The sequence below is a fragment of the Hibiscus syriacus genome, unplaced genomic scaffold (genome assembly GCF_006381635.1).
Source record: "Hibiscus syriacus cultivar Baekdansim isolate YM2019G1 unplaced genomic scaffold, ASM638163v2 tig00110206_pilon, whole genome shotgun sequence".
NCBI classification, from domain to species: Eukaryota; Viridiplantae; Streptophyta; class Magnoliopsida; order Malvales; family Malvaceae; genus Hibiscus; species Hibiscus syriacus.
Genome location: NW_024062627.1, coordinates 492,042 through 514,892, shown reverse-complemented (window position 1 = coordinate 514,892; position 22,851 = coordinate 492,042). Strand labels below are relative to the sequence as shown.

At 35.7% G+C, this 22,851-nt stretch overlaps 4 protein-coding genes and 2 pseudogenes across 5 annotated transcripts; 3 read left to right on the top strand and 3 right to left on the bottom strand.

Annotated features, from left to right (window-relative positions):
* Positions 1–1,177: 1,177 nt before the first annotated feature.
* LOC120219376 lies at positions 1,178–1,806 on the bottom strand (annotated as a pseudogene).
* A 403-nt stretch (positions 1,807–2,209) lies between these two features.
* Positions 2,210–2,904, bottom strand: LOC120219377. Its single transcript, XM_039216190.1, has one exon. It carries the CDS (start codon positions 2,802–2,804, stop codon positions 2,325–2,327), a length of 480 nt encoding a protein of 159 aa, XP_039072121.1. The 5' UTR covers positions 2,805–2,904; the 3' UTR covers positions 2,210–2,324.
* A 3,576-nt stretch (positions 2,905–6,480) lies between these two features.
* On the top strand, positions 6,481–8,547 carry LOC120219375 (dentin sialophosphoprotein-like). 2 transcript variants are annotated; one of them, XM_039216187.1, is made up of 2 exons: positions 6,481–6,634; positions 7,503–8,547. In XM_039216187.1, exon 2 carries the CDS (start codon positions 7,562–7,564, stop codon positions 8,408–8,410), a length of 849 nt encoding a protein of 282 aa, XP_039072118.1. In that variant the 5' UTR covers positions 6,481–6,634; positions 7,503–7,561; the 3' UTR covers positions 8,411–8,547. The 2 variants fall into 2 exon arrangements, with proteins under 2 accessions (XP_039072118.1, XP_039072119.1); XM_039216188.1 differs by having other exon boundaries at positions 6,488–6,634; positions 7,537–8,547.
* A 790-nt stretch (positions 8,548–9,337) lies between these two features.
* On the top strand, positions 9,338–13,743 carry LOC120219372 (fruit protein pKIWI502-like). Its single transcript, XM_039216185.1, has 5 exons — positions 9,338–9,992; positions 11,820–11,919; positions 12,020–12,115; positions 12,208–12,288; positions 13,556–13,743. The coding sequence occupies exons 1-5, from the start codon at positions 9,448–9,450 to the stop codon at positions 13,616–13,618; spliced, it is 885 nt and encodes a 294-aa protein (XP_039072116.1). The 5' UTR covers positions 9,338–9,447; the 3' UTR covers positions 13,619–13,743.
* A 1,816-nt stretch (positions 13,744–15,559) lies between these two features.
* Positions 15,560–18,013, top strand: LOC120219371. The gene is made up of 4 exons (XM_039216184.1): positions 15,560–15,675; positions 15,761–15,851; positions 16,149–16,358; positions 17,148–18,013. The coding sequence occupies exons 1-4, from the start codon at positions 15,601–15,603 to the stop codon at positions 17,858–17,860; spliced, it is 1,089 nt and encodes a 362-aa protein (XP_039072115.1). The 5' UTR covers positions 15,560–15,600; the 3' UTR covers positions 17,861–18,013.
* A 1,610-nt stretch (positions 18,014–19,623) lies between these two features.
* Positions 19,624–22,460, bottom strand: LOC120219370 (annotated as a pseudogene).
* Positions 22,461–22,851: the final 391 nt, after the last annotated feature.

The window sequence follows — 22,851 nt, the reverse complement described above, 5'->3', positions numbered from 1 at the left end:
CAACTATATATAATCTATAAATGAATGCAACAGAAAGAGAATATATTAGCTAAATGAGTATGTATAATGCATCAATACAAATGACAACAAATTCCATTGTATGGTCATAGTTTGACCTGGACTCCTTTTTTCCCCATTGAATACTAATACGTGCACTAATTCTAGGTTCCTTTTTTATATAATATGACCAAACATATTTTTTAATAGTTTCCAGATTAGGGTTTGCTTCTCTATTTTCACCTTGATTTTCGACTAAATTTGTGTGTAAGATTTTCGTCTTTTTTCCAGCATTAATGTAGTTTAACTAGAGAACTGTTGCTATTGAGCTTGTTATCTCTAGATTAGTAATCAGAACTCATGATCAAGGAACAAAGAAAACAGTTATCCCGAATTTTACAGTGTAATTTCGATAGGTTTGAAGCAATTTTGAGTGTACAAGCAGTTCCATAGAGGTAGTCAATTATTTTCTGTAACTTTTGGTTCTGTTATGAAGTTAAGGATCATGAAAAACACAGCAATGCTCAATGGTGTTTTTGTTAAAGGGAAGGTCGGAGAGAGAGTACCTGGCTTGGCTGGCTGTCTGTCGCCTGTGAGTGACGGCGAGTGAAGAATGAAGAGTGATTAGCGACGGACCGATGGTGGGGGAAGTGACTGATGCGAGGGAAATTTAGGGATTGGGGATAACTATGGGAATTGGGGCTTGGGCACTCGCAGTATATATAGTCGTTTTATATGTAAGTTTTGACGTCTTTCCCTTGGCTTACAACAATGGCAAAAATTAAACAAATTCCTTTCCATTTCACTACATCCAATACTCTGCAGAGGGGGAAGAATGGCTGTGAATAAGAAGCAGAATCCATTATCACAGTAATTTTCCAGTCATCATTACATTCATCATGTAGAATACAAATTTCACGACTTGTACGATCAATCATCTATTTTGATGGAAACAAATATACAGAACCACAAAGTATAATAAGAGAGCTTCAATGAAATTATTGAGCAAACCAGAAGTCTTCAATTCCCCACTTGCGACAGGAAAAGGAATTGCTCCTGCAAAATGGAAAAACAAGAATGAGTTCGCAAAGAACAGGTACCAAATCAAATTGTGCATAACAGTACACTGTTCCACAATTTCTACTAACAATTCCACAAGTATGTAACTCGGAAAAGAAGAATCGAAACTGGTAAATTAAAACAAAACATGAAATTCAGAACCTTGAAGAAAGGGAAAGGGAAATAGTACCCGAATTCGCGCAGAACCAATTAGGTCAGCCCTCAGGAAAGGCTTACTATTACAAACAGGAATATCTTGAAACTGTTGGGCAGGCAACGTCTTAGACAAAGCTCCAACGAAGAACTGAACCATACCGGATTTCCCATCAACCTCAATCCCAGTAACAGGCATTAGGCAACCATAAAAAGAACATCTTTGCCTGAATCCCAGACACATCGGGCACAGCCCCGTAACTCAGCTTCCCCTTGATGGTCTTGTCGTAGTAAACCAGCTCATCGAAGTTAACATAACAGGTGCTTTCCAGCTCTATTGTGAAGTCTCCGGTGGACGAGAGGGTGTAGGACTTGACGTTGTCGGGAACGATACCCCTAGGAAGATTGTACGATGGGAGCAGATCGTGGACATCTGAGTTTAAGCTGTGATCGGTGGTGGAAAAGGAGATATGGGTTTGAGAGAGGAGGGCCAGGAGGAGAAGGTACAAGGAGATTGGAGATGTCATTTTTTTCCTTGGGGAAGAAACAGACTTGGAAAGAGTTGAAATTTAGAAACTTGTCGGTACAACAACGACGATGACGAGAAGAGTTGAAACTCGGCAGGGAACGTGGGAAAACCAATAATTAAAGAAAATTTTCTAAAAGATAATTGAAGTTGTCAATTTTATATTAAATTAAGGGTAAATATATATTTTCGATATTGTTTTTAAAATTAAATTAAATCAACTTTCTTTTTTCCATCTTCATATTGAAATGAAATTAGTTCAATTAATGTATGGAGTTAGGAAAGTGTTGTTTTCCAGAGTCTTACGTTTGGTGGAAAAATCCATAGTTAAATAACTCCATTTCCAACTTCCCAACCCATTCCGTTCCTTATAGAGAGAAAATGTGGTCCCTCAAAACAATGCAATTTCTACGTTTACATTCTCAACGCCGATCAATTTTGATTCCTAAATTGTTTAAATTTTACCTGAAAGTAATTATTGACTCAAATATTTCACCTTTTTTAAAACAACAACATGTTGGTCTTTTTACATATGCAAATCAACCAAAAGGGTAAACTTTGTATTACTGACCCAACATGATTGATTTGTTCACCTTGAGCAAACATGCTCTTCTTTGATTGTTTCTAATGAAGGCTTTCTTGACCTACAAACGGATAACCTGTACTTAAATTCTTCAACCCCTTCCAAGCTCAATTTCGGTCCTCCCATCGAGCTTTCTTCCTCGTTGCTAACGTTTCCACACGATATTCTCTTGGCCGAAGCATTCGCCGCCATGAAAAGTACGGCCATATCGGCTGCGGTCACCACAGAGTTGAGTCTTTTCATCGGGAACATGAGGAAAACATTGCCGAGCTCCAATTCTTCATCGGCACTCAAGGCCGAAAACCGTTTACCGATGTGTAGAGACCGGGAATTGATGAGGAAATAATTAGGACACTCCAACATAAGCTCGGCCGCCTTAACGCAGTCGTGAAATTGGCGGATTTCGCCGCAGGGAAGGACAACACGTGTCGCTTTTCCGCCCTTGATCAAGGGAGTGGCCAAGGTGCAGGAAATGTAATTCCCCATGGATCCAAAGACTCAAACTAGCAAATGAAAGGTGAAAAGATTTGATGAAGATATTGAAGGCAAGAGAGAAGGTATAGGGAAAGAGAAAACCGTTATATGGTTGGTTAAAGAGAGAGGGAGAGGATATATATAAGAGGGATGTAATGGACGCGTTAGGCTAATTTTACATGAGAAAATTGGGGAAAAGATGGAAGGTTCATGTATGTTTTGCTCGTGGAGAAGCGGTACAAATTTGGAATGCTAAATTTCGCTGTGATTTGCGCGTGGGACCGCCTCATGAAACTGCAGCTGTATTTGTGGCGATGATTTTGTCTGTTACTAAAGCATGGTCTTGTCTTCTTGGCTTCGTGTCTCTTTTATTACACGGATCAAACATCTTTGGCCGCCATTACTTTATTGTTTTAGTCCTCACACGTTAATCAAAAGCCAATTGTGTGCAGCAATAGATTTAGATACAGATTAAACCTTTGTTCTCTTAAAAATTTTAAATTATTATATATTTATAAATTTCTATCATTTTAAAATTTTAAAATTCCGTCCCATAATTTAAGATTATGGGTTCGTTGCTAGTTGTGTGATTTGTTTCCCACTTCAGTTTAGTGGCATCTAATGCGGTGATGAAGTGCATGTTTTTCCACTTATGTCAGTGAGTTTGTATCTATCATGCACCTAATCCTCTCACTAGTCCATTTGTTTTCTTCTTAATTAGGTGAAAGCGTCTTTTTTTCCACTCACTTTATCTACTTTTATTTTAACACAAGGTGTGGGAATCGCCCAACCAATTAAGGCTAACTAAGTGGATTTTAATCAATTATTACTATAGTCCATTTTGTGCTAATTTTATCTACTTTTAGTTTAACACAAGATGTGCGGATTACCCAACCAGTTAAGGGTGACTAAGTGGATTTTAATCAATCATTACTATATTCCATTTGATGCTATGCTTGTCAAGTGTTCATATAATGACCTCAAATTTTTATGGGTTAAATGGTCTTTTGGTTCATGAAATTATATTTCATTATCACTTTAATATCTGAAGAATTATTTTATTCAATTTAACCCTTAAAATTTCCAATCAGGATGCATTTTATCCCAACCCATTTTTTCGTTACAAAATATAGCTGCACCGAGAATGAAAAGATAGAACTAATAGCATGTACTCTTTATTCTTACTTTGATTGTAAGTCAGCATGGGCTCGCAGGAACTAAAACTCTACCAAGAATGAAAACAACTCTATTGGAAAGTAGAAAGAGATGAAGTTGAAAAGCTAATAGCGACAATCCCGTATTATATATAACGTGAATCACAAGAGATGCATATATGCATGTATTAGAGCGAATTGTCCCACAAGAAAGCCTCCTCCATAGATCTTATAATCGAGTTCATTTCTCTCTGGAGCAAGTCATTCGCATTCAGAATGTTGTTCTCGGAAGACGGTGCCTGTTTAATGTGCTCACTGAACACGAATCTGCATACTGGACAATCTCCGCGATCCTTCACCCACAGCAGGATACATTCCTCATGGAAGATGTGATTGCATGGAATCACCATCACGTTCTCTCGGGCCTCAAAATCTTCCAAGCAAACTGCACACCTTTTTCCATCTTCATGTATCTCTGTTCCCTTCTCCATACCCCGTTTTTATCTTGATAGTACGAATTCAATATCTTCGTCATCTGTTTTGGGATCGGATTATAAATTTCCTTCTTCAATTTACTTAATACTTTCTTTTGCTCTTCTTGATGTCGGATTCTCTTGTCGAGTCGAGGTCCTTGGAAGGGGCCTTGAAAACCTTGGATTGATTGATCTAGAGGGGAAAGCTTCAATCCATACCGTTTCTACAGGAGTAGGAGTACGTTGATAGTCTGGGAAACTACAATGTAATGTTTTTCTAGAGTTTATATTCGATGCATCGATTTTATTTATGGACAATGAACTAGATAATGACATATGTTTTGATTTCGGAGTTATGAAGACGAATTATAAATAAGTACATCACACAGATTAACAAAACAGTAAGATCATGCACCAAAGGGGAAGATAACTATAAAGCAGTTGCTTCACACGCACGCAAGGGGGAAATCCAGCAAATCTTCCTAAAAAAATTGAACAAATGAAGCAAGAGAAGTACTTGTACCGCAGTGGATTGGAAGGAAATGGGATGACGGTTCGAAGCTGTCTAAATCGAAGTGGGGGTAAGGAGCATCGTAGCGTCCATAGGGAATTCCAGGACGCTGAGCCTGACAAAACGGTGTGTTCTTCATGATATCTTCGCTTCTTAGGGGGGTGAAACTGAAACTGGGAGTAAGATTCATTTTATAGCATTGATTTAGTAATGAATATATCTTTCTTTTCGTTCCAATGGCTGCCTGGAATATGATGTGAAGTATGATTCTTGCTCAATTTTGCAGATGCTTGCCTCTAGCTGATGCTTATGGTTAATGGAAAGATTGCAGCACAGGCTAAGAAAAGAATCATATTCTAGTAATCTGAGTACATATGCTTATGTTTTGACATTTCTAAACAAGCATCTGTCAATATGACTACATCTCCATGTTATGCCACTAATTGTATGTTGTGTTGGAGAATATCTTGATGTAACCTGCACCCTTAGTGCTTGTTCCTGTAAATCCATTATTTAATTATGAAGTTATTGATTTTAAATTAATCATTATTGAAATTGTCACGCATGAAACTGACCTGACTTGATTTAATATACAAGAACAATGAGATATTATAAATTGTAAACGTTTGATTTCATATATAAATAAATTCACACCTACTTATATAGATAAAATTATTTTGAATTTGAATCACCTAAAAAGAATAATATTCTCTTTAATGATGGAATCTGATATCTCAAAAAATAACAACAATTCTTTTACTACTGATGTCGCTTGGTTTATTTAATCACTAAATTATAATTTTAGTTTTGGTTTTATTCACTAATTGTTTAATAAAAATTATAAAATAATAATTAAATAAAAAATTATATTCTGATTATTAATTATGATATATAGTTAGAGGGATAACATTACATATTAATTTAATAATCAATATTTTTAACTCTTTAATTGTAATTAAAATTTCAATTTATTATTTTATTAATACTTTCAAGTGATAATTTAAATATATATATATATATATATATATAATTTAACTTTTGAAAATGTAATAATATTACATGTGCTTGAGAAGAACTTAACCCATTAGTGTGTATCTTCAGGGATGGGCATGGGTCGGATTTTTTGTCCACCCGACCTGATCTGAGAACAAGGGAGCCTCCACCCTACACTAACAAAGCAAGATTTCATCCGACTCGAACTCGACCCGAAATAATAATAAAAATATTATTTTTATTCAATAAAAATAGTGACATAATTGAAAAAATTTATATATAGAAGAATATTATTGTAATTATTTCTAAGTATATAAAATAAAATTATATATTTTTTAAGATCGAGTAATTTTCACCCTAAACTCGAACCAACTCAAACATCACACTAAAAAAAATAACTAAACCCGATTATATCGAATCGAGTCAGAACCCTCATATTCGGGTCCCATACCCATTCTTGTGTATCTTAGCCTAATGGTCATCTACTCCACGTGATTAAAGTGAACCCAACGCGGTGTTTGTTTCTGACCCGTAGACGTGCAAGCTTTGGCCACCTTGCGTGGCTATATATATATATTTGTATCGCAGAAGCCATGGATTTGTCTAGAAACCTCTTCCCAAGGCCAAACCCTAATCCCTCTCTGTCTCTCTATCCCTTTGAGATCTGCTTTCGTGTTTCCTTTCGCCTCTCCAAAGTCTCTCATTATTCAGGTACGCTTGCTTTCACATCATAATCTTCTTTTCAATTTTATCTTTGAGTTTCCTCTTTAAGTTTGGGTTCTTTCGGTGTGATGAATTTAATTTGTGATTTTAGGTTGTATTTGTTTTACACATTTATCGGTTATCACGAATGTTAATCTTTGTTCCTTCATGGCTTTGGATTCAACTTCGCTTGCTTGCTGAGTGGTGGATTCGACTTTACATGCTCAATTATTTTCTTTCATTATCTACTTTGTCTACTTAGATCCTTACTTATTTGGAAACTTTCTGTTTTTGCGGAGAGAAATTCAATCTGATTTCCAACCACTCGGATTTAATTCTTTAATTCCAGTATTGATAATGCATAACGACAGATCACATATCTGACTTGTTACCGCTCTGTTTTAATTATTTCATTCTAGTATTGAGTTGCTCCACGATTATGTTCAGAACATAGTACTAGAGGGATGACATGCAACTTCGACTAAGAATCATTGATTCTTTTGACTTCTGTGTGGTTAGAACGTAAAGCAGAATTAGAAATTCTTTAGTTTTTCAAAAAGGACTTGGCCGAACGTGGTACGGTGGTTTGAAATGAACATAAAAAAAGCAGAATAATTTTGTTAGTTTGAAAGGAATTTCTACTAACCACTAGTAATTTAGTAGAAACTATTTAAGGGTTCGACTGGTTATATATTTAAAATGCTGGGAAAACTACCTTTAGGTCTTTTATCAAGCTTGGCTTCTTGGTTTAAATGGTAGGCGTGATACTTATTAGCTTTGCTTGCATAGAAAGAATTTTAAGATCTCATTGTCTTTCTTATCATGTCTACTTTATCAAATGATGGAAGAACTAACATTGTTTTTTCTCTTCTGTGAGATGTACTTCCGGCCATCATCATACCAAAATGCAGTTATTGAGTTGGTTTTCTTTTATAAATGGACTGCAAGAAGTTCATCCAATTGGTCGAGGAGAAGAAGAAGAGAGCTTTAGAGAAGAAAGAAGCCCCTTTGAAATGGGAGCAGAAGTTAGAAGCTGCTGCAAAGGCGAGACTGGATGCTGAAGCCAAAGAGAAGAAGTCAAAGAGGGTGAAGCACAAAAGGTATGAGTCTGATACTGACAGTGAGAGTGATAGTACTGATGGAGGAATAAAAAGGAGAAGAAGATCCCATAAAAAGCATAGAAAGAATTCCCATGGTGATTCAGGTGACAATGAGAGGAAAAAGGAGAAGAAGTCAAAGAAAAGGTCTAAGGGACTTTCACCAGGCTCCAGTTATGACAGCAGTGATGAATATGATTGTAGTTCTGAAGAAGAGAGGAGGAAAAGGCGAAGCTGCCAAAAATGGAAGCATCATAATTCAAGATCAGATTCAGAATCTATTGTCTACTCAGATAATGATGACAATGAGATAGTCAAACGAAGTCGTGCAAGGCATCACAAACGCCGTTGGAGTTCAGTGTCTAGTACTTCAGATTCTTCAAGTGATGACAATGATCGTAGAAATAGAAAGAAAAGCCACGGAAGACTCCACAAAGGCCGTCATCAGGGAGGGTCTAGTGATTCAGAGTCATCAAGTGATGAAGCTGTTGATGCTCCCAGAAGGCAAAGCCATGTGAACCACAATAAGCATCATCGTCTATCAAATAATGTGGTCTCTGGTTCAATAGATTCCAATGATGAGATACTTCATCCAAGAGGCCGATCATTAGGTAACTCATCAGACGACACTCACGATTCAAGGCACAATAGTAGTGGTAAGCGTCACCACCACCCTCACCGGCATTGACCACATACTGATGAAGGGGAAAATCTGCATCATCTGACAGAAGTGAATAATAATCTGTCTGAGAATGCAGTTGACCCCAATGGGAAGTATCCTGAAGATCACTCTTAGAAATCTCTAAAAAAAAACAATTGAAATAACGCTCTGATTGATCATCCAAAATGTCGCGCAGCATCCCATTCTAGTGTTTGATAAGTTTTTTAAATGATTGATGGATGTAAACATTTACATGTGCTTTAATGTGGACTAAGGTTATTGTTACCTATTATTGGCGTTAAATTTGTGGTAGTGAGATACTTCTTTTGTGGCAGAATTTTTTTGGATGTAATTAAAATGGGATTTAAACTTTTGTATTTCTTTTAAACAAAATCGATTTGTTGTATAAATAAAATTTTTGGTAAATTATGCACGCTTTTTTCCAGTTTTTAATTATGAAAAATTAAGAATGGATTCAATTGATCTAATTTGTTCAGATCTCTATGGGGTGATTATATCTATTAAGTGTGTCTATGGGGTGATTATATCTATTAAGTGTGTTGATAAGCGGGTGAATAAATGAGGTTATTTATGAATATAGATGAAGCAAATATGTAAATATTTTTATTTGTTTATTAAATGAATATAAATTTTTATTTATATTTATTTATTTAATTTAATAAATGTATGTTATATAAATAATTTATGAGTAATTTATAAAACTCTATGTTCATACACTCTTAGTAATGAGTGGGTATGCCATGACACCCAAATTCATTATAATTTCAAAATATCCTCTTCAATTTACATTATGTAATGGAACTAAAAAATCATCAAAAAGACAAATCCCAAGAAACCCTAAATGAAGTGGCCCCCACTGCTTATCTTCGGAATTAGGATATCATAACATTGAAATGCCACGTGGAGCCTCTAAAAGTTGCTCATGGCTCATTTTTATGAAAAGCCAACTCATCGGATCCAGCCCACCTTTAGCGCCGCCTCTCTCCCTAGTCCCCGCCACCGCAGCCATCTTTTATACTCGTTCATAGTTCACCACAGAGACCATGACCGTCATTACATTTACACCCTCTGTACCACATGCGCCCTTTAGCGCTCCTCCCCTTCCCATGTCTATCTTGCGCCGACTCCCCTTCCGCTCCTTGACCCCCCGCCATCGCCTCACTCGCCGTCGATTCGCTATTCTCGCCGCAGTTCGGCAAGACACCACCGTCTGGACCCCATCACCGATCTCATCAATCGAGATAGCCGCCGAGTCCCTATTCCACGTTAGCGTCGACGTGTCGAACTCTCCTGACCTCGTGTCCTCGCATACCTTACCGGGACAGTACCTCCAGCTTCGGCTCCCTGATGTGGAGAAACCTTCTTTCCTGGCCATAGCGTCTCCTCCATCACTGGCGGCATCAACTGGAGCGTTCGAGTTTTTGGTGAAGAGCGTAGCGGGGTCGACGGCGGAGCTTTTGTGCGGGTTAAAGAAAGGGGATGTGGTGGACCTTACTCAAGCTATGGGAAACGGCTTTAATATTGATAAAATCGATCCGCCTGAGGATTATCCGACGGTTTTGATTTTCGCTACTGGGTCAGGAATCAGGTTAGGGTTTCACTTTTCTGTTTGTTTTGCTAAAAGGCATCTATTAAGCCGCATTTAGATTAATTAACTTTAAACTAAAGCTTTATTGAGTTATCATGTTTGGTTTCTTATGAAATTTGAACATATTGGCATTGGAGTTTGCTCAATTAGGTGAAAATTTGTTGGAACATTTTGCAGTCCAGTTTTTGTTCTTATTCTTACATTATATTTGAGCAAATCCCTGGTGATGCTTTTAAGGTTTAGAATGGACAATTGTGTATGCGCATTCTCTGAGAAATGATTCAAATCTGTTGGCTTTTTCTGTGATAACTTGTGATGATGCTCTCTGGAGCTCAGAAATTTACACTTCTCTCTTCGTGCATAATCATGTCTGGATGTTCGTTCAGTATATGGTCTCATATAATGTCCTTTTGTCACTTCAAGGATGAATCAGTGTTTGTTGGCCACCCAATTTTTAAACTAGTATATTTTAATTGGCCAATTTTGTGTGGTTTTCGTGCTCAATATCCTTTATTCTTTTTTATTTATAGTTTTAGCGTAAAACCAGCTGTTTGAATCTTCATAGTTTTCAGATTGAACAGCATGAATTTGATGATATCTGATCGGAAGTTTTCATTCATGATAGCATATGATTGTTTAGTTTGTCAACTTCATCTGTGTTTTAAAGCATTTAATAGTTACTATTTAGAGATGGACGAATAGTTGCCATGGATTTCTGGACTTGCATGCTCATGGGATTTGTTTTCTATGTATGCATTTCTTTTTGCAATAACACTTTTCCCTTTCAGTATAACTAATGCACTCATTCCCCGGACTTGCTATGTATATTAGGTTGAGCATTATTTTGCTTGAATTGTTTTCAAAACCTAACCAAATTGGAAAATGAAGTTTGTTGTTTTATTATTGGCACACATGATGTGGAAATGTGATCATTCTTTATTGTGATTCTTATTTTGAAAGAAGATTAATCCCTTAACCATCTTTCTATTTCAACATATCATGATAATAGAGAGATTGTTAATTTAGAAGTATACCCACCAAAAATATCTTTTTCTTTAGCAACTGTAGCTTCTCATACAAATTTATGCATAATTAGCTGGTAAGAATTGCTCCGGAAATTTTGCTTTCATATGTTCCCATATGCTAATTTTAAGTTTACCTTCCAGAAATTCCATCTGGGTACTGGTTCCTGTTGCCGCCTAGCATAAATTATGTATGGCAACTCTTCAATCACATGTAATATCACAGCCGGTTTTGTATCTTCCCTGATTTCCTCGTCCTTGACCTCTACGGTGTCCAACATGACATAAAAACGAACTCCACTTTTAACTCTTGGGTCTAGTTAGGCTCTAATACCAAAATTGGTGTGGATTATGGGGAAATAACAGTAAATCACTAGAATTGAGGCTGAAAAAAGAGAGAGTAAGATGTTGAAATTCTTGAAAACATAGGATTATAAAAACTTTTAGTTCCTGAAGCATATTAAGTGAAGAAAATAGTAAGGCGGTGCAAATCTATAATTCAGCTATTTAATTGGAGAATACAAATAAAGATTCGGTTGCAGCCCTTGATTAATACTCTAAAGATTTAATCCTCTGCTTATACCTAACAGTTCATAAACAAAACAGAAACAATGAATTAACATAAAAAAAATAATAGCTTCTGCATCACTTCCCTTTGTTCTTCTTCTTTTTACTCGGTAACTTGTGTTGTTGATTGTAAAGATATCTCCAAATGGGAATACAGTACATGGCATTTAAAAGCCCTTAATTGTATGTTCCCTGCAGCATTGTAGCTTACTTGTTCTCTTTACTTCCTCATTTCCAGTCCAATTCGCTCTCTCATTGAATCAGGATTTGGTGCTGATAAGAGATCTGATGTGAGGCTCTATTATGGGGCTAGAAACCTTAGGAGAATGGCTTACCAGGTCTGGGGCTTGCTTGTCCTTTTTGTTAGACTTTAGTTTTCTAGAATAAGCTAATCTTATGTTTGGTACTGAAGCTCTTGTTTGTGTTCTCCTATTAAAGGATCGGTTTAAAGACTGGGAATCTTCGGGTGTCAAGGTTGTGCCAGTATTATCTCAGCCAGATGATGGTTGGACCGGTGAAAGTGGCTATGTACAGGTAGAGTGCTTATTCACAATTTCACATCCATATCTTAAGATTGTTTGATGCCATAATAATCAAATTGTTGCAACCTGCTCTGACTTTTGCAGGCTGCCTTTGCTAGGGCCAAGCAAATTTATAGCCCTAAGGGCACTAGTGCCGTGATTTGTGGACAAAGACAAATGACTGAGGTTTGTTGCTATTTTTTGCTAGTTGAACTATTTTCAGTGACTTCTTTGTTTAATATTTGTACTTATGCGTTTTTGCAGATATCTATTAGTTCTTTTCTAATTTAATTTTCCTTGAGATGCAAATTTTTCAATGATTTCATTCATTAGAAATTGATTCATGCTTTCTCTGCTTTTAAAAATAGGAAAAATTTGCTAGTTGAACCGAATTAGTTTGGTCGGGGAACGGTTAATTTTTTTTCTTCAAAATTCGGTTAATGGTTAATTCGGTTTGAAATCGATTAGGTAACCGAATTAACCAAATTCTGTTCGGTCGGTGACCAAATTAACCAAATGAACACCCCGATGTGCTTTAAATAATGCTGCAGTCTACTTAATCATTGTGCTCTTGTTTTTTTTTTTTATTTCTTGTAGAATATGAATTTTAAATCTTATTGAAGTTATTCGAGTTGAACTTTAGTCTTATTGAAGTTATTCGAGTTGAAATTTAATCATATATGCACTTACCACTAAGTCAAGTGCTTAGGTGCTGTTATATTCATTCACATGTAAAGACTTATTTATGGAACATTGGGCCTGAGTTTTGCATTCTTCGGTTATTTCTAGCCTATGCGTGGAATGAAAAAATCTTAACTGCTAGATGAAATTATGGCTGAGAGATGGAATTGAATGAGGTAACCATCTCTAAGGCGTTGCTTGGTTGGGTGGGGAAATGAAAGGACTGAAGGAGGGAGTAGAAAACTGGAAAGAAAATATGATCATTTTCCATCCTTATGTGTAAAAATAAATCATTCCACTTGGAAAGAAAAGAGGAGAGAGATATGAGTTAGTTCAAAATATGTATTTTCTAAAGCTTAATTTTCTTTCCTCTCATTTTCAACTCTACCAAACATTAAACAGAATGAAATTGCAAATTGAGTCATTCCTACCAAGCATACTAATGGAAAGTAAATAAAAAATAAAAAATTGAATTTTCATCTTTTCACTTTGTTTACCCTTTTAATTTTCTATCCTTTCGATTTCCTTTCCACCCTACCAAGCAAAGCCTAAGGTTAGGGGGCTGACCTTGAATGAAAAGTTGAGGTGGCAAAGACCAAGGGAAGAATCTAATGAGACCCTGGGCTGTATGAAGAAGCTCAGTGTTTCATGTAGAGTGAGTGAAGCCAGTTCACTTGATAAATGTCAGGCAATGATTCAGTGAAATAGCAGCTGATGATAACGGTGTGGAGTTGGAATGTGTATGCAAGATAACAGTTGTTGGTTTTTGCAGGAAGTGAGTTCAATACTTGTAGCAGATGGAGTTTCCAAGGAGAAGATCCTAATGAACTTTTGAAGGATATCAAATGGAGCTTATAATTATTTGTTGTATGATTGTGGAGGAAAAGGCTGATAGTTATTCTTTCTTACTATGGCCAACAGTGAAAGCATGCTTGGCTAATAAACTCTTAATTCGTTTAAGTTTCTAATGATTTTGGTGAAAGCCAACTTCGAGTTGAATTTTGGTGTTGGGAAAGAGTATATATTTTTTTAATAGTTTGTGGTGATTATAAGATATTATCAACTCAAAAAAAAAATTAACTGGTTGATAACGTACACATCCTTTATACACTGATGTTAGAACTAATGAATTTTAGGAGAACGTTTAGAAGTCATTGATAAGTTTAGAGAATACATTATGTCCACTTTTAAAGGTAACTTTTCTACTAATAACGCCACGTTTCAGAAACATCAGTGATACTTGGCAAATGGTAATAATAAAGTAAATGACACTATAGGTAATTTTTATTTATCTTCTTTTAATAATTAATTTTAAAAATATATATTTCAATTATTTACTTTAATTTATTGTTATATTTTAATTAGTATATGGTTAATTTTAATTAAAAATGCATGGAACAGGAGATAAGCTAAGTGATTTTGAGTTGTAACCACTTAATATCGGACAAATTGTGACAGTCAAATCAAACAAAGAATTTGACAATAATTAGAGGTGATTTTGGACCAGCTTTAGTAAAATCTAAGTCAATTACGTACAAAATTCCTTTTGCTATTTTGGTTGAATTCAAGTATCATGAAACTTAAACTCGTGGGTAATTAGTTTGACGATAAATGTCGAGTTCAAGTGATCATTACACTCCTGAAGTATTATGCTCATAAATTTAGGACAACGAGAAAATCTAAATTTTATAAAAGTTAATTTCAACCTCGATTGAAACAAGGCCTATTTTAGGCATTAATTTCCTCATTTTTATATGTAATCGATAAAAAGGATTGTTGAAATTGAACGTGGATAAAAAGGAGAATGGAAGGGTTAAAATGAAAATACTTGTCAAATTTAAAAGAAATTACAGATCTGTTCGGAAATAATTGAAAATAATAGATTTGTACCTAATATGTTTTTCCCCCTTTTTGAAGGAAATACATACTGATGTTAAGCATTAAGAACATCATCCATAACAAGATCAAATAAAAAACTAGGACATTCACGATTAAAGTAGATAGATCGATTTGATGAGGAGGACCATTGTGCGAGAGAATGAGCAACCTGATTAGCTGAACGTCTGATATAACGGACCTGAATGGAGGGATGCGAAGCCAAAAGTTGACGAGCAGTAACGAGATGGAAGCTTGCAACCGAGAGATGAGTAGTCCGAGAGAGGAATTGAGTAACCAAATTTCTTGAATCGCTCTCCACAACAATAGTAGTAGCAGTCAGAGCCGTCGTACATAATATGTTGAATGGTGTAGATTTCTAATTTTCTTCTTCTTTTAAACTATTGGCATAAGAAAAAAAACGTCCTATTTTCCTAAAAGATAACGATTATTTAATATAAATTTATTTTATACAATCTAATTATGTTAATTGTAAATTTTAAAATTTAAAGCTTTAGTTCTTAAATACTAAATTATATCATTTTAAATCTTAAACATAAATCTTATATTCCAAACAGTAATAGTACTTCAAATTCTTATATATATATATATATATATATAATTACAAAAACGTTCGTATCGAAGAATTTTTATTATAGCATGAAACAAACAATTTTGAAAATCACATATGCAAGAATATATAAACGTTTATTGTCAAATAGTTGAGAGAATTTCAAATATATAATATCTCCGTATTAATAAAAAAAATTGGTATATAATTAAAAATGTGAATGATTTAAAAAAATAATCATATATATATTGGTAATAAAAAAATTTCCATAAAATTATTGTCACTATAATTTTCCCCTAAATATATCGCATAATAAGCCCTAGAAAAGGGGTTTCATAGCTAGGGGAGCCTGAAGAATCAGAAAGACAGTGATGGGAAAAGCAGAGAAAGAACAGCTGAATCGGGCACTCATCGCCCATCTCAATTCCATCCATGAAACCTTACAGGTTCTTTCTTCTTCTTCTTCTTCTTTACCTTATCATTGTTTTTTGTGCTTATTTGAACCCTTTTTTCCTGCGTTACTATATCTAGATGTTGGATCAAACTCCTCCTTCCATGGAGAAGGTGGCGTGGGCTCAGGTTATCCAGCTTGGTGACCAAGTTTCCAAGCAAGCTACTATCGGTGCGCCTATTTATTTTCTTCATGAATTTTCTGTTTTGGGTCTGGGTTTTCCCCTCATTATTATGATCTGCAAACGATTAACCTATAACTATGATATAAGCTTGACAAGAAACATCATTTCATGACAAGATTTAATTTTTTGTTTGCTTCTATTAGTTAGTGATTTCCAAGATTCTCTTTTGTTTCATTCCGAAAGGAATTGCTTGACATATGGGTTTCTTTTGTTTTCCACCATAATTCTGTGTGACACTTTGGATTGACTGAGACTAGTGATTGCTTCTTCTATTTGTTTAACAGCTGGAATGCTTTGGAATGGAGAATCACCTGATGCTAAACAAGTTGAGGAGACCATGAATTCATTTTTCAATGTGCTGCAGGGCTTCCTTTTGCTCTCCCATGGAAGCAATGTTGGTGCTGGTCCAACTCTATCTTCAAGCATCCATGAATCCGTTAAGCACGTTGTTGATTCCAGTTTTAGGTTAATGAAGGAACATGTCTCGTTATATGGTAAAACAATTCTCTCTTTCTCTTTCTTTCTTAGAATTGCATATCATAGCATAATATTGAAATCCAGACAAGCATTAAAATCTAGGGGGAACAGGTCTATGGTTTATTCTGTCAGCCGAAAATGAAGTTTTAGTTTTGTTCATAAATGTGACACTTGGTCTGGCAACATTTTTCCCCTTTGGGTTTGAGTTCTTTTCTTTACTGAACTTTGAGAACAGAAACAGTAGAGATAATCGGGTAGTGTTTTCTAAAGGGGTGTCAAAAGATGTGCAGAACACTTGAGAATCAGTACTAAATCTAACACCTTCCCTACCAGTAAAGAGTTACTAGTACTTTGTAAGGATATAGCCCCCCCACCGGTCTTTTAAAGCATGTCAATATTTAAAGCATTTTCGAAGTTGCTTGTTTGAGCCGATGTCCTGATGTATAAGTAATTATTCATACTTCTCTTGCAATGAATTTTGTTATTAATTTTGGACTGCTATATACGGTTTGTTACTTTATATAGTATGCAATCATCTGATTACCAATAGGGTTGATGGTCATTGATTGGACTGCTTCATAAAGCATTCATGTCATTCTTTGTGTTTGGAGTCTCCTTAGTTTTTGCAGTTCATTAGGCATTATGATTTATGATTGCAATCTCAAAGAAGGAAGAAAAGTTAATACAGAACTAATGGTGCATTCTATATTCCCGAGGCCTTATTTGCGTGCATCAGCTTTCTTTTTGAACAAAATCTGTTTATGGAGAAGAAACTTTCGATGCCTCAGTTTGTTCAATTCTAGCAGGATCTCACAATAAGGAGAAGAAACTTTCAATGCCTCAGTTTGTTGGAGCAGTATGGGAGGCATGTTCTGCTCTTAAGAAGGTCCCCGCCACAAACGTGATAGCGATTGGGCGTGCAATGACGCAGGTAGCCGTTTCTGTGAAGGATGTTGTTCGTGAGATGAACGAGCTGAAGCCTGCTTCCTCTGACCTCGGGAATGGAACCTCTGATGACACTCCTAGCAAAGCTGAAAGCAAGCCTGAAGATGAGGATTTAAGTGATGATGATCTAGGCAGTGACTTGTCGCCTGAAGAAATGAAAGTTGCTCAATTCGCTCAAGGGGTCGTGTCCCGGACACTTGTGGTTATAAAGGAACTTATCCGCACTATCACTGGTATGCTTAAGCTAGAAACCCCAGATGACAATGGTAAATTTGTGGATTCTTTGGAGAAATTATTGAAGATATGTCAAGGTGTTGGAGCAGAGATCGATGAAATTGGAGCCTGTCTTTACCCCCCTCAAGAGATTGATGCAATAAAACTAGCTTTGGAGAAAATATCAAGTAGCATCAATGGAATGCAGCAAGAGGTTGATAGTTTTCAAACATCTGCAGAGCCGTTTGTTGAGGCTTGCGGTGGATTGAGAACCGTTTTAAAACAAATGGAATCCGAAATCGATTGCTTCAGCACAACAGAGTTAACAAATAAAATGCAGAACGTTGCCGTCATGGACTAGATATATCTATAGATAGAAATGGATATGTGAAGGAAAATTGTTCTGAAATGCCCATCTTTATTTTACATTTTTTCCAGACTCTTTTCTGTATTTGAAGTCTTACTGAGCAGTCTAGTGGCACAATATATCAATTGCAGGCACTGTCTAGCATAAGTCTTCAATACATGGTACAAATTTCTCTGAGATTAACCTTAGAAGGTGATATTTTTAGCTTTTGTAATATTTCTTTATGGGTAAAATTCACAAACGGTCCCTAAAATGAATTTTTTTATTAGTTATAAAATAAATATTAAACTTTTTAATTTTATTATATAATAAGCATTATGTTGTTAGTTGCTCTCTAACTGTTGTTAAAGGAATGGTGTGATAGATTAAATTAATGAATAATGTCTCATTTGATGTTTCAATTGTAATTAAAATTTCGATTTTGATGTTTTTAGTATTTTTAAGTAATAAATTTTAAAATATAAAAAATTTATTTTTAAAATTATAATTTTGAGAAAATATTTACAAATAATAAAAACATTTATATTTCTCCTCACTTGCAGTTTCGCTTTCTATCTACCCAAGAACAAAATTGAATGATAAATTAATTAAAATTGATACTATCTGAATGCTACTTTAGATAACTCAGAAAACTGGTATTTGAACTAAATTCAACTATAAAAAATATATGATTCATTTTATAATTTTTAAAAATTTAATAACTATAAAGATAATTTTAGTATAGTTTGGTGACAAGTTTTAACTTTATACTTTCTCGTTTTTCAAGTGAACAGCCATCCGATTGGATGGAGTAGAAAGTGATGATAATATTTTCATTTGAAAATATTATCATCACAGTTAAAAATATTTAATAACATGTTAAAAGGTCTATTTAAGGATAATCATATTCGCATGGCTATGCTTGGATTGGAGTGGATGTTAGTAAGGGTATGAATAATGATTCTTATATGAATAAAACCAATAAATTAGAGTTCATTGCAAGAAAAAGGTGGTTAAATGTAATACAGTGGTAAGTAAATGGTGGTAAACCATGAGTGAATAAAAGCATATTTTTCTATCCTAATCCCAACAACAAAATAATAGAATAATATGCATTACAGTTTATGATAAAAGTTACATTCAATAACCAAAAGAATAGCCAGAATTATCGTCCCATTTTGCTGCAGTTTCCATGACCATGAGAGCCAATCCCATGGACGACCAAAAAATTACCAACCATTTCGGCATCGGTTTAGGGTATAAATCTGACCCGACTCAAATCTTATCTTTTAAAAAAATCAATTTTATCAAGTTGAGTCAGAACCTGTCAAATTCAAGACAAGTATTCATCCAAATATTATCCAAGACCTTTCTTACTTTAGGTGTCACTAAACACTACAAGGTTCTCTATAGCCAGATTGAGCTTCTTTATACCATACATGGTCTCGGGAATAGCTTGGGCAGTACACAAGATGACTTTTTATATCCGAAAAACCGGATACCCAACATCTCGAATACCCAATAATAAACACAATTACCAAATAGGGTGTTATAGGAAAAAGAAGACCCGTAGCAGATTAGTCAATTGGTAAAATATAAGTTATTATATTTAATTAAATTATAAAATTTCAATCCAACTCAAACTTGAAAAACCAAATAACTCAAAAGGACCAAACAAATTGATTGAGTAAACTCAAAGTGCCAAGGGAAGTGGTTCAAGGAATGTTTTTTTTTCTTTTCTACTCTCCCGTGTAATTTATTCAACCTCTCTAGTTATTCAGGAGGCATGAAAACAAAAATTTAAAAACTTTATCTAAAAGCAAGTAATCCTCACTCAAAGAGCCACACACAGCCAACCCAAAAAGAAAGAAAGAGAAAACCAGAAATAACACTTGAAAGTCGTTTGCCCGAACTTAAAGGCCTAATAAGTATAGCCCTTAACAAAACATGCCTTTCTTGGCTTCTTCACTTTCACCCTCGGCTGAGTACTTTCCGAGTTGAGCCAGAGAATTTGCCTTTGCACGCACCAAAAGAGCCTTCTGGGCAGCTTCAACATTCTCAGGACGTCCTTGCCATGTCTTAAGCACAGTGTTCTGCAATGCACGTGCGTATGAGAATGAAACATGCCATGGGTTGGGGCTTTGGTTCATTGCGTGCAAGTTCAACGTAGCTTCAACCTCGGACTGTCCTCCAGACAAAAACTGCAAGATAAACAAATGTGTACACCTAATTAATCAAAGCTTCTCCAAATAGATCAAATGTGTAGGTAACAAAATAGAAGAATAGATCAAACATGCTTTAAGAATCAAGACATAAGAGCTTGCATGATGAAACTTCTAAAAGTAAAGGCTTTGATAACTTTTTCATGTCATTTCACCCAAACATCATTACAATTTACTTATGCATGCCAATATCAACCTAACAGTCCACACCAATGGGGTAAGTAACTGGATTTTGAATTACAAATTAAAGTTCCACTGGTTGATGTTTTTGATATTTTTCTTTAGCTTCCTTTCTCTTTTTCTAAAAAAAATATATATATTTCTTCATTTTTTTGAAAAACAAAAATGAAAAGCAGAAACCTAAATTCAAAAACATCAAACGAATGGAGTCTAGATATGAATAAGGGGGTTTAGGTACCATGATTCCCGGAACTGCTGGTGGAACTCTCCTTTTCAGCATGGTGAGTGTATATTTGGCAATAGTCTCAGGAGAAGCCTTCTCTTTGTGTTCAGCTCCTGGGGTTACCATGCTAGGCTTGAGTAAGATGCCCTCAAATATAACATTGTTCTCAGCCAGGTAGTAAAAGACTTCTGCCCAGACTTTCTCAGCTACTTCAAGGGTCCTCTCAATGGGGTGGTCACCATCGAGAAGAATCTCGGGTTCCACAATTGGCACAAGACCATTGTCCTGGATATTAATTCACATTAACATACAATTGCGCTCTATATGAAAACCAACTATAATATAACATGAGAACAAGTACCAGCTAAACTAGCCAAGCCAATGTCGAACTCATGCCAGAATTTGAGAAGAAAGTTGAAAATTAATCTAATTTCCATTCACGAATTACAAGAACTTCAATTTTGAGTAGGGAAATAACGAGCCTTGCATTTGTTTCAGTGAGTTATAAGAAACTGATAAAACCTATCAATACCTGAGAAATGGCAGCATAACGTGCAAGTCCCCAAGCAGCTTCCTTAACAGCCAGAGCAGAAGGACCACAAGGAATGCTGACGACTGTTCTCCTGAGTATTTTAATGAATACATCAGTTCAAGAATGAGAACTGCAATACATGTATGTGTACAAATATATATATATAAACCAACCAGAACTTTCATTTGAACTTCCTAAGGCACAAGTTAACTATGTAAAATTGACTTACCACTTGGCAAATCGAGCACCTTGTTTGTAGTACTCAGCCGATCTTGATGACAATCCATCCAAGCCTTGACACCAAGATTCGTTGTTTGATCCAGGTAGAGGAACCAAACCCTAAAACACGGGAATGCAAAAGATTGAATTAGTGCGTACCAACAAAAGGAGTTCTCAAGGTGTATAAATGTGGAAATTCAGCAGTGTTACCTTATCTACTTTGATGCCAGGCACGATTTTCTGGTCATGCAAGACATCAACAAACTTCTTCCCGTCTGTTGTCGACTGGTAAAGTGTTTCTTCAAAAAGAATGGCGCCAGAAATATATTCTCCGAGGCCAGGAGTTGTGAGCAGAAGCTGTCTGTAAGCCTGGCGGTTGGGTTCGGTGTTGTCTAAACCAATAGAAGATAATCTCTTCCCACATGTTGCATTCGATTCATCAATTGCCAGGATTCCACGACCAGGGGAAGCAATAGTTTTCTACACCAAGAAAGAATCAATTAAAAAACAATTCATCAGTCTCCTTCATCAAGCTGGCTAGCCCACAAAATTTCTCATAATTCTCCATTCATGAATTTAAATTACGATTGCAAATCGGTCAACGGCCTTAATCAAAGTTGCAAATGTAACGAATATTATTGTGATTAATAACGTAAATATCAACAGTTAACATAGAAGGTTAAATTGTAACAAAACCATGTGTCCATCAAGCATCAATGAAAGTAACATGCTATTATACCAGACGCCAATCAATTTGCAAGTAAAAACTAATTTCTGATTTACAGATTAAAGGAAAACAATTGTACATAAGCTGATCTTAATCTTTTCACGACAATCGATCAATCTATAGCCACCAAAAAAAATCTAACAACGCAATATGAAATGATCTTCTAAAACTTGAAAAGGAAATGAAAAGAGAGATCAATGAAAACACTAACGGCGGTTTTGATGAGTTCGTCGGTGTAAGCGCCGGCACGGATCGGGAGTGAGACTCTGCGAGTGGCGAGCCGAGTTGACGAGCCGGATCGTTGAGAGAAAGACTGCTGGCCGCCGATCCAAGTGGACGAAGGCGCGTTGAGCTTAGCCAAGCTAACACAAGCCATGGGGGTAGTTATGCGGCGGCGACGACGACGACAAGTGAGGAAAGAGACAGAAAGGGGAGTTCGATTATTACTAGAGAAAGGGCAGTTGGGTTAGGTGAGGGAGAGCCTTAGGAGTTTCTGTTATGCATTGAGTCACGTTTGGGGGTTCGTTTTTATACATACTGTTTTGGCCTAGCAAAATCCGGAAGTGGGGAGTTGAACGTTTACGATGAGACATAACAGTATTACTTTGCCAAATCTGAATTTACGGTTTCAGCCTTCGCCCTTTTTAAAAAAATTCAAGTTATAACTTTTTTTCAATAACTTAATAATTATAATTATAATTAATTAAATATTAAATTACGTAATCAACAACAATAAGTTGGTCCAGTAAGATGAGATATTAGATTTCTTAAGTAAAGAGATTCGAACCCTGACATTTGTCAACAGAGCAAATTGTGTTGAGAGGGTCGTCCTCATATGGGCCTCTATAAAATCTAATCTAAATAGTTGGTTAATAGATTGAATACTAGTTAATTTATACCGTT

What these genes read in the sequence shown, in the direction of transcription:
- LOC120219372 (XM_039216185.1), top strand. Translation starts at nt 9,448, where the DNA reads ATGACCGTCATTACATTTACACCCTCTGTACCACATGCGCCCTTTAGC. An exon ending in GTGAAAGTGGCTATGTACAG is followed by an intron (nt 12,116 to 12,207) that starts GTAGAGTGCTTA and finishes TGACTTTTGCAG; the next exon opens with GCTGCCTTTGCTAGGGCCAA. An exon ending in GACAAAGACAAATGACTGAG is followed by an intron (nt 12,289 to 13,555) that starts GTTTGTTGCTAT and finishes TGGTTTTTGCAG; the next exon opens with GAAGTGAGTTCAATACTTGT.
- LOC120219375 (XM_039216187.1), top strand. Translation starts at nt 7,562, where the DNA reads ATGGACTGCAAGAAGTTCATCCAATTGGTCGAGGAGAAGAAGAAGAGA.
- LOC120219377 (XM_039216190.1), bottom strand. Translation starts at nt 2,804, where the DNA reads ATGGGGAATTACATTTCCTGCACCTTGGCCACTCCCTTGATCAAGGGC.
- LOC120219371 (XM_039216184.1), top strand. Translation starts at nt 15,601, where the DNA reads ATGGGAAAAGCAGAGAAAGAACAGCTGAATCGGGCACTCATCGCCCAT. An exon ending in CCATCCATGAAACCTTACAG is followed by an intron (nt 15,676 to 15,760) that starts GTTCTTTCTTCT and finishes TACTATATCTAG; the next exon opens with ATGTTGGATCAAACTCCTCC. An exon ending in TTCCAAGCAAGCTACTATCG is followed by an intron (nt 15,852 to 16,148) that starts GTGCGCCTATTT and finishes TTTGTTTAACAG; the next exon opens with CTGGAATGCTTTGGAATGGA.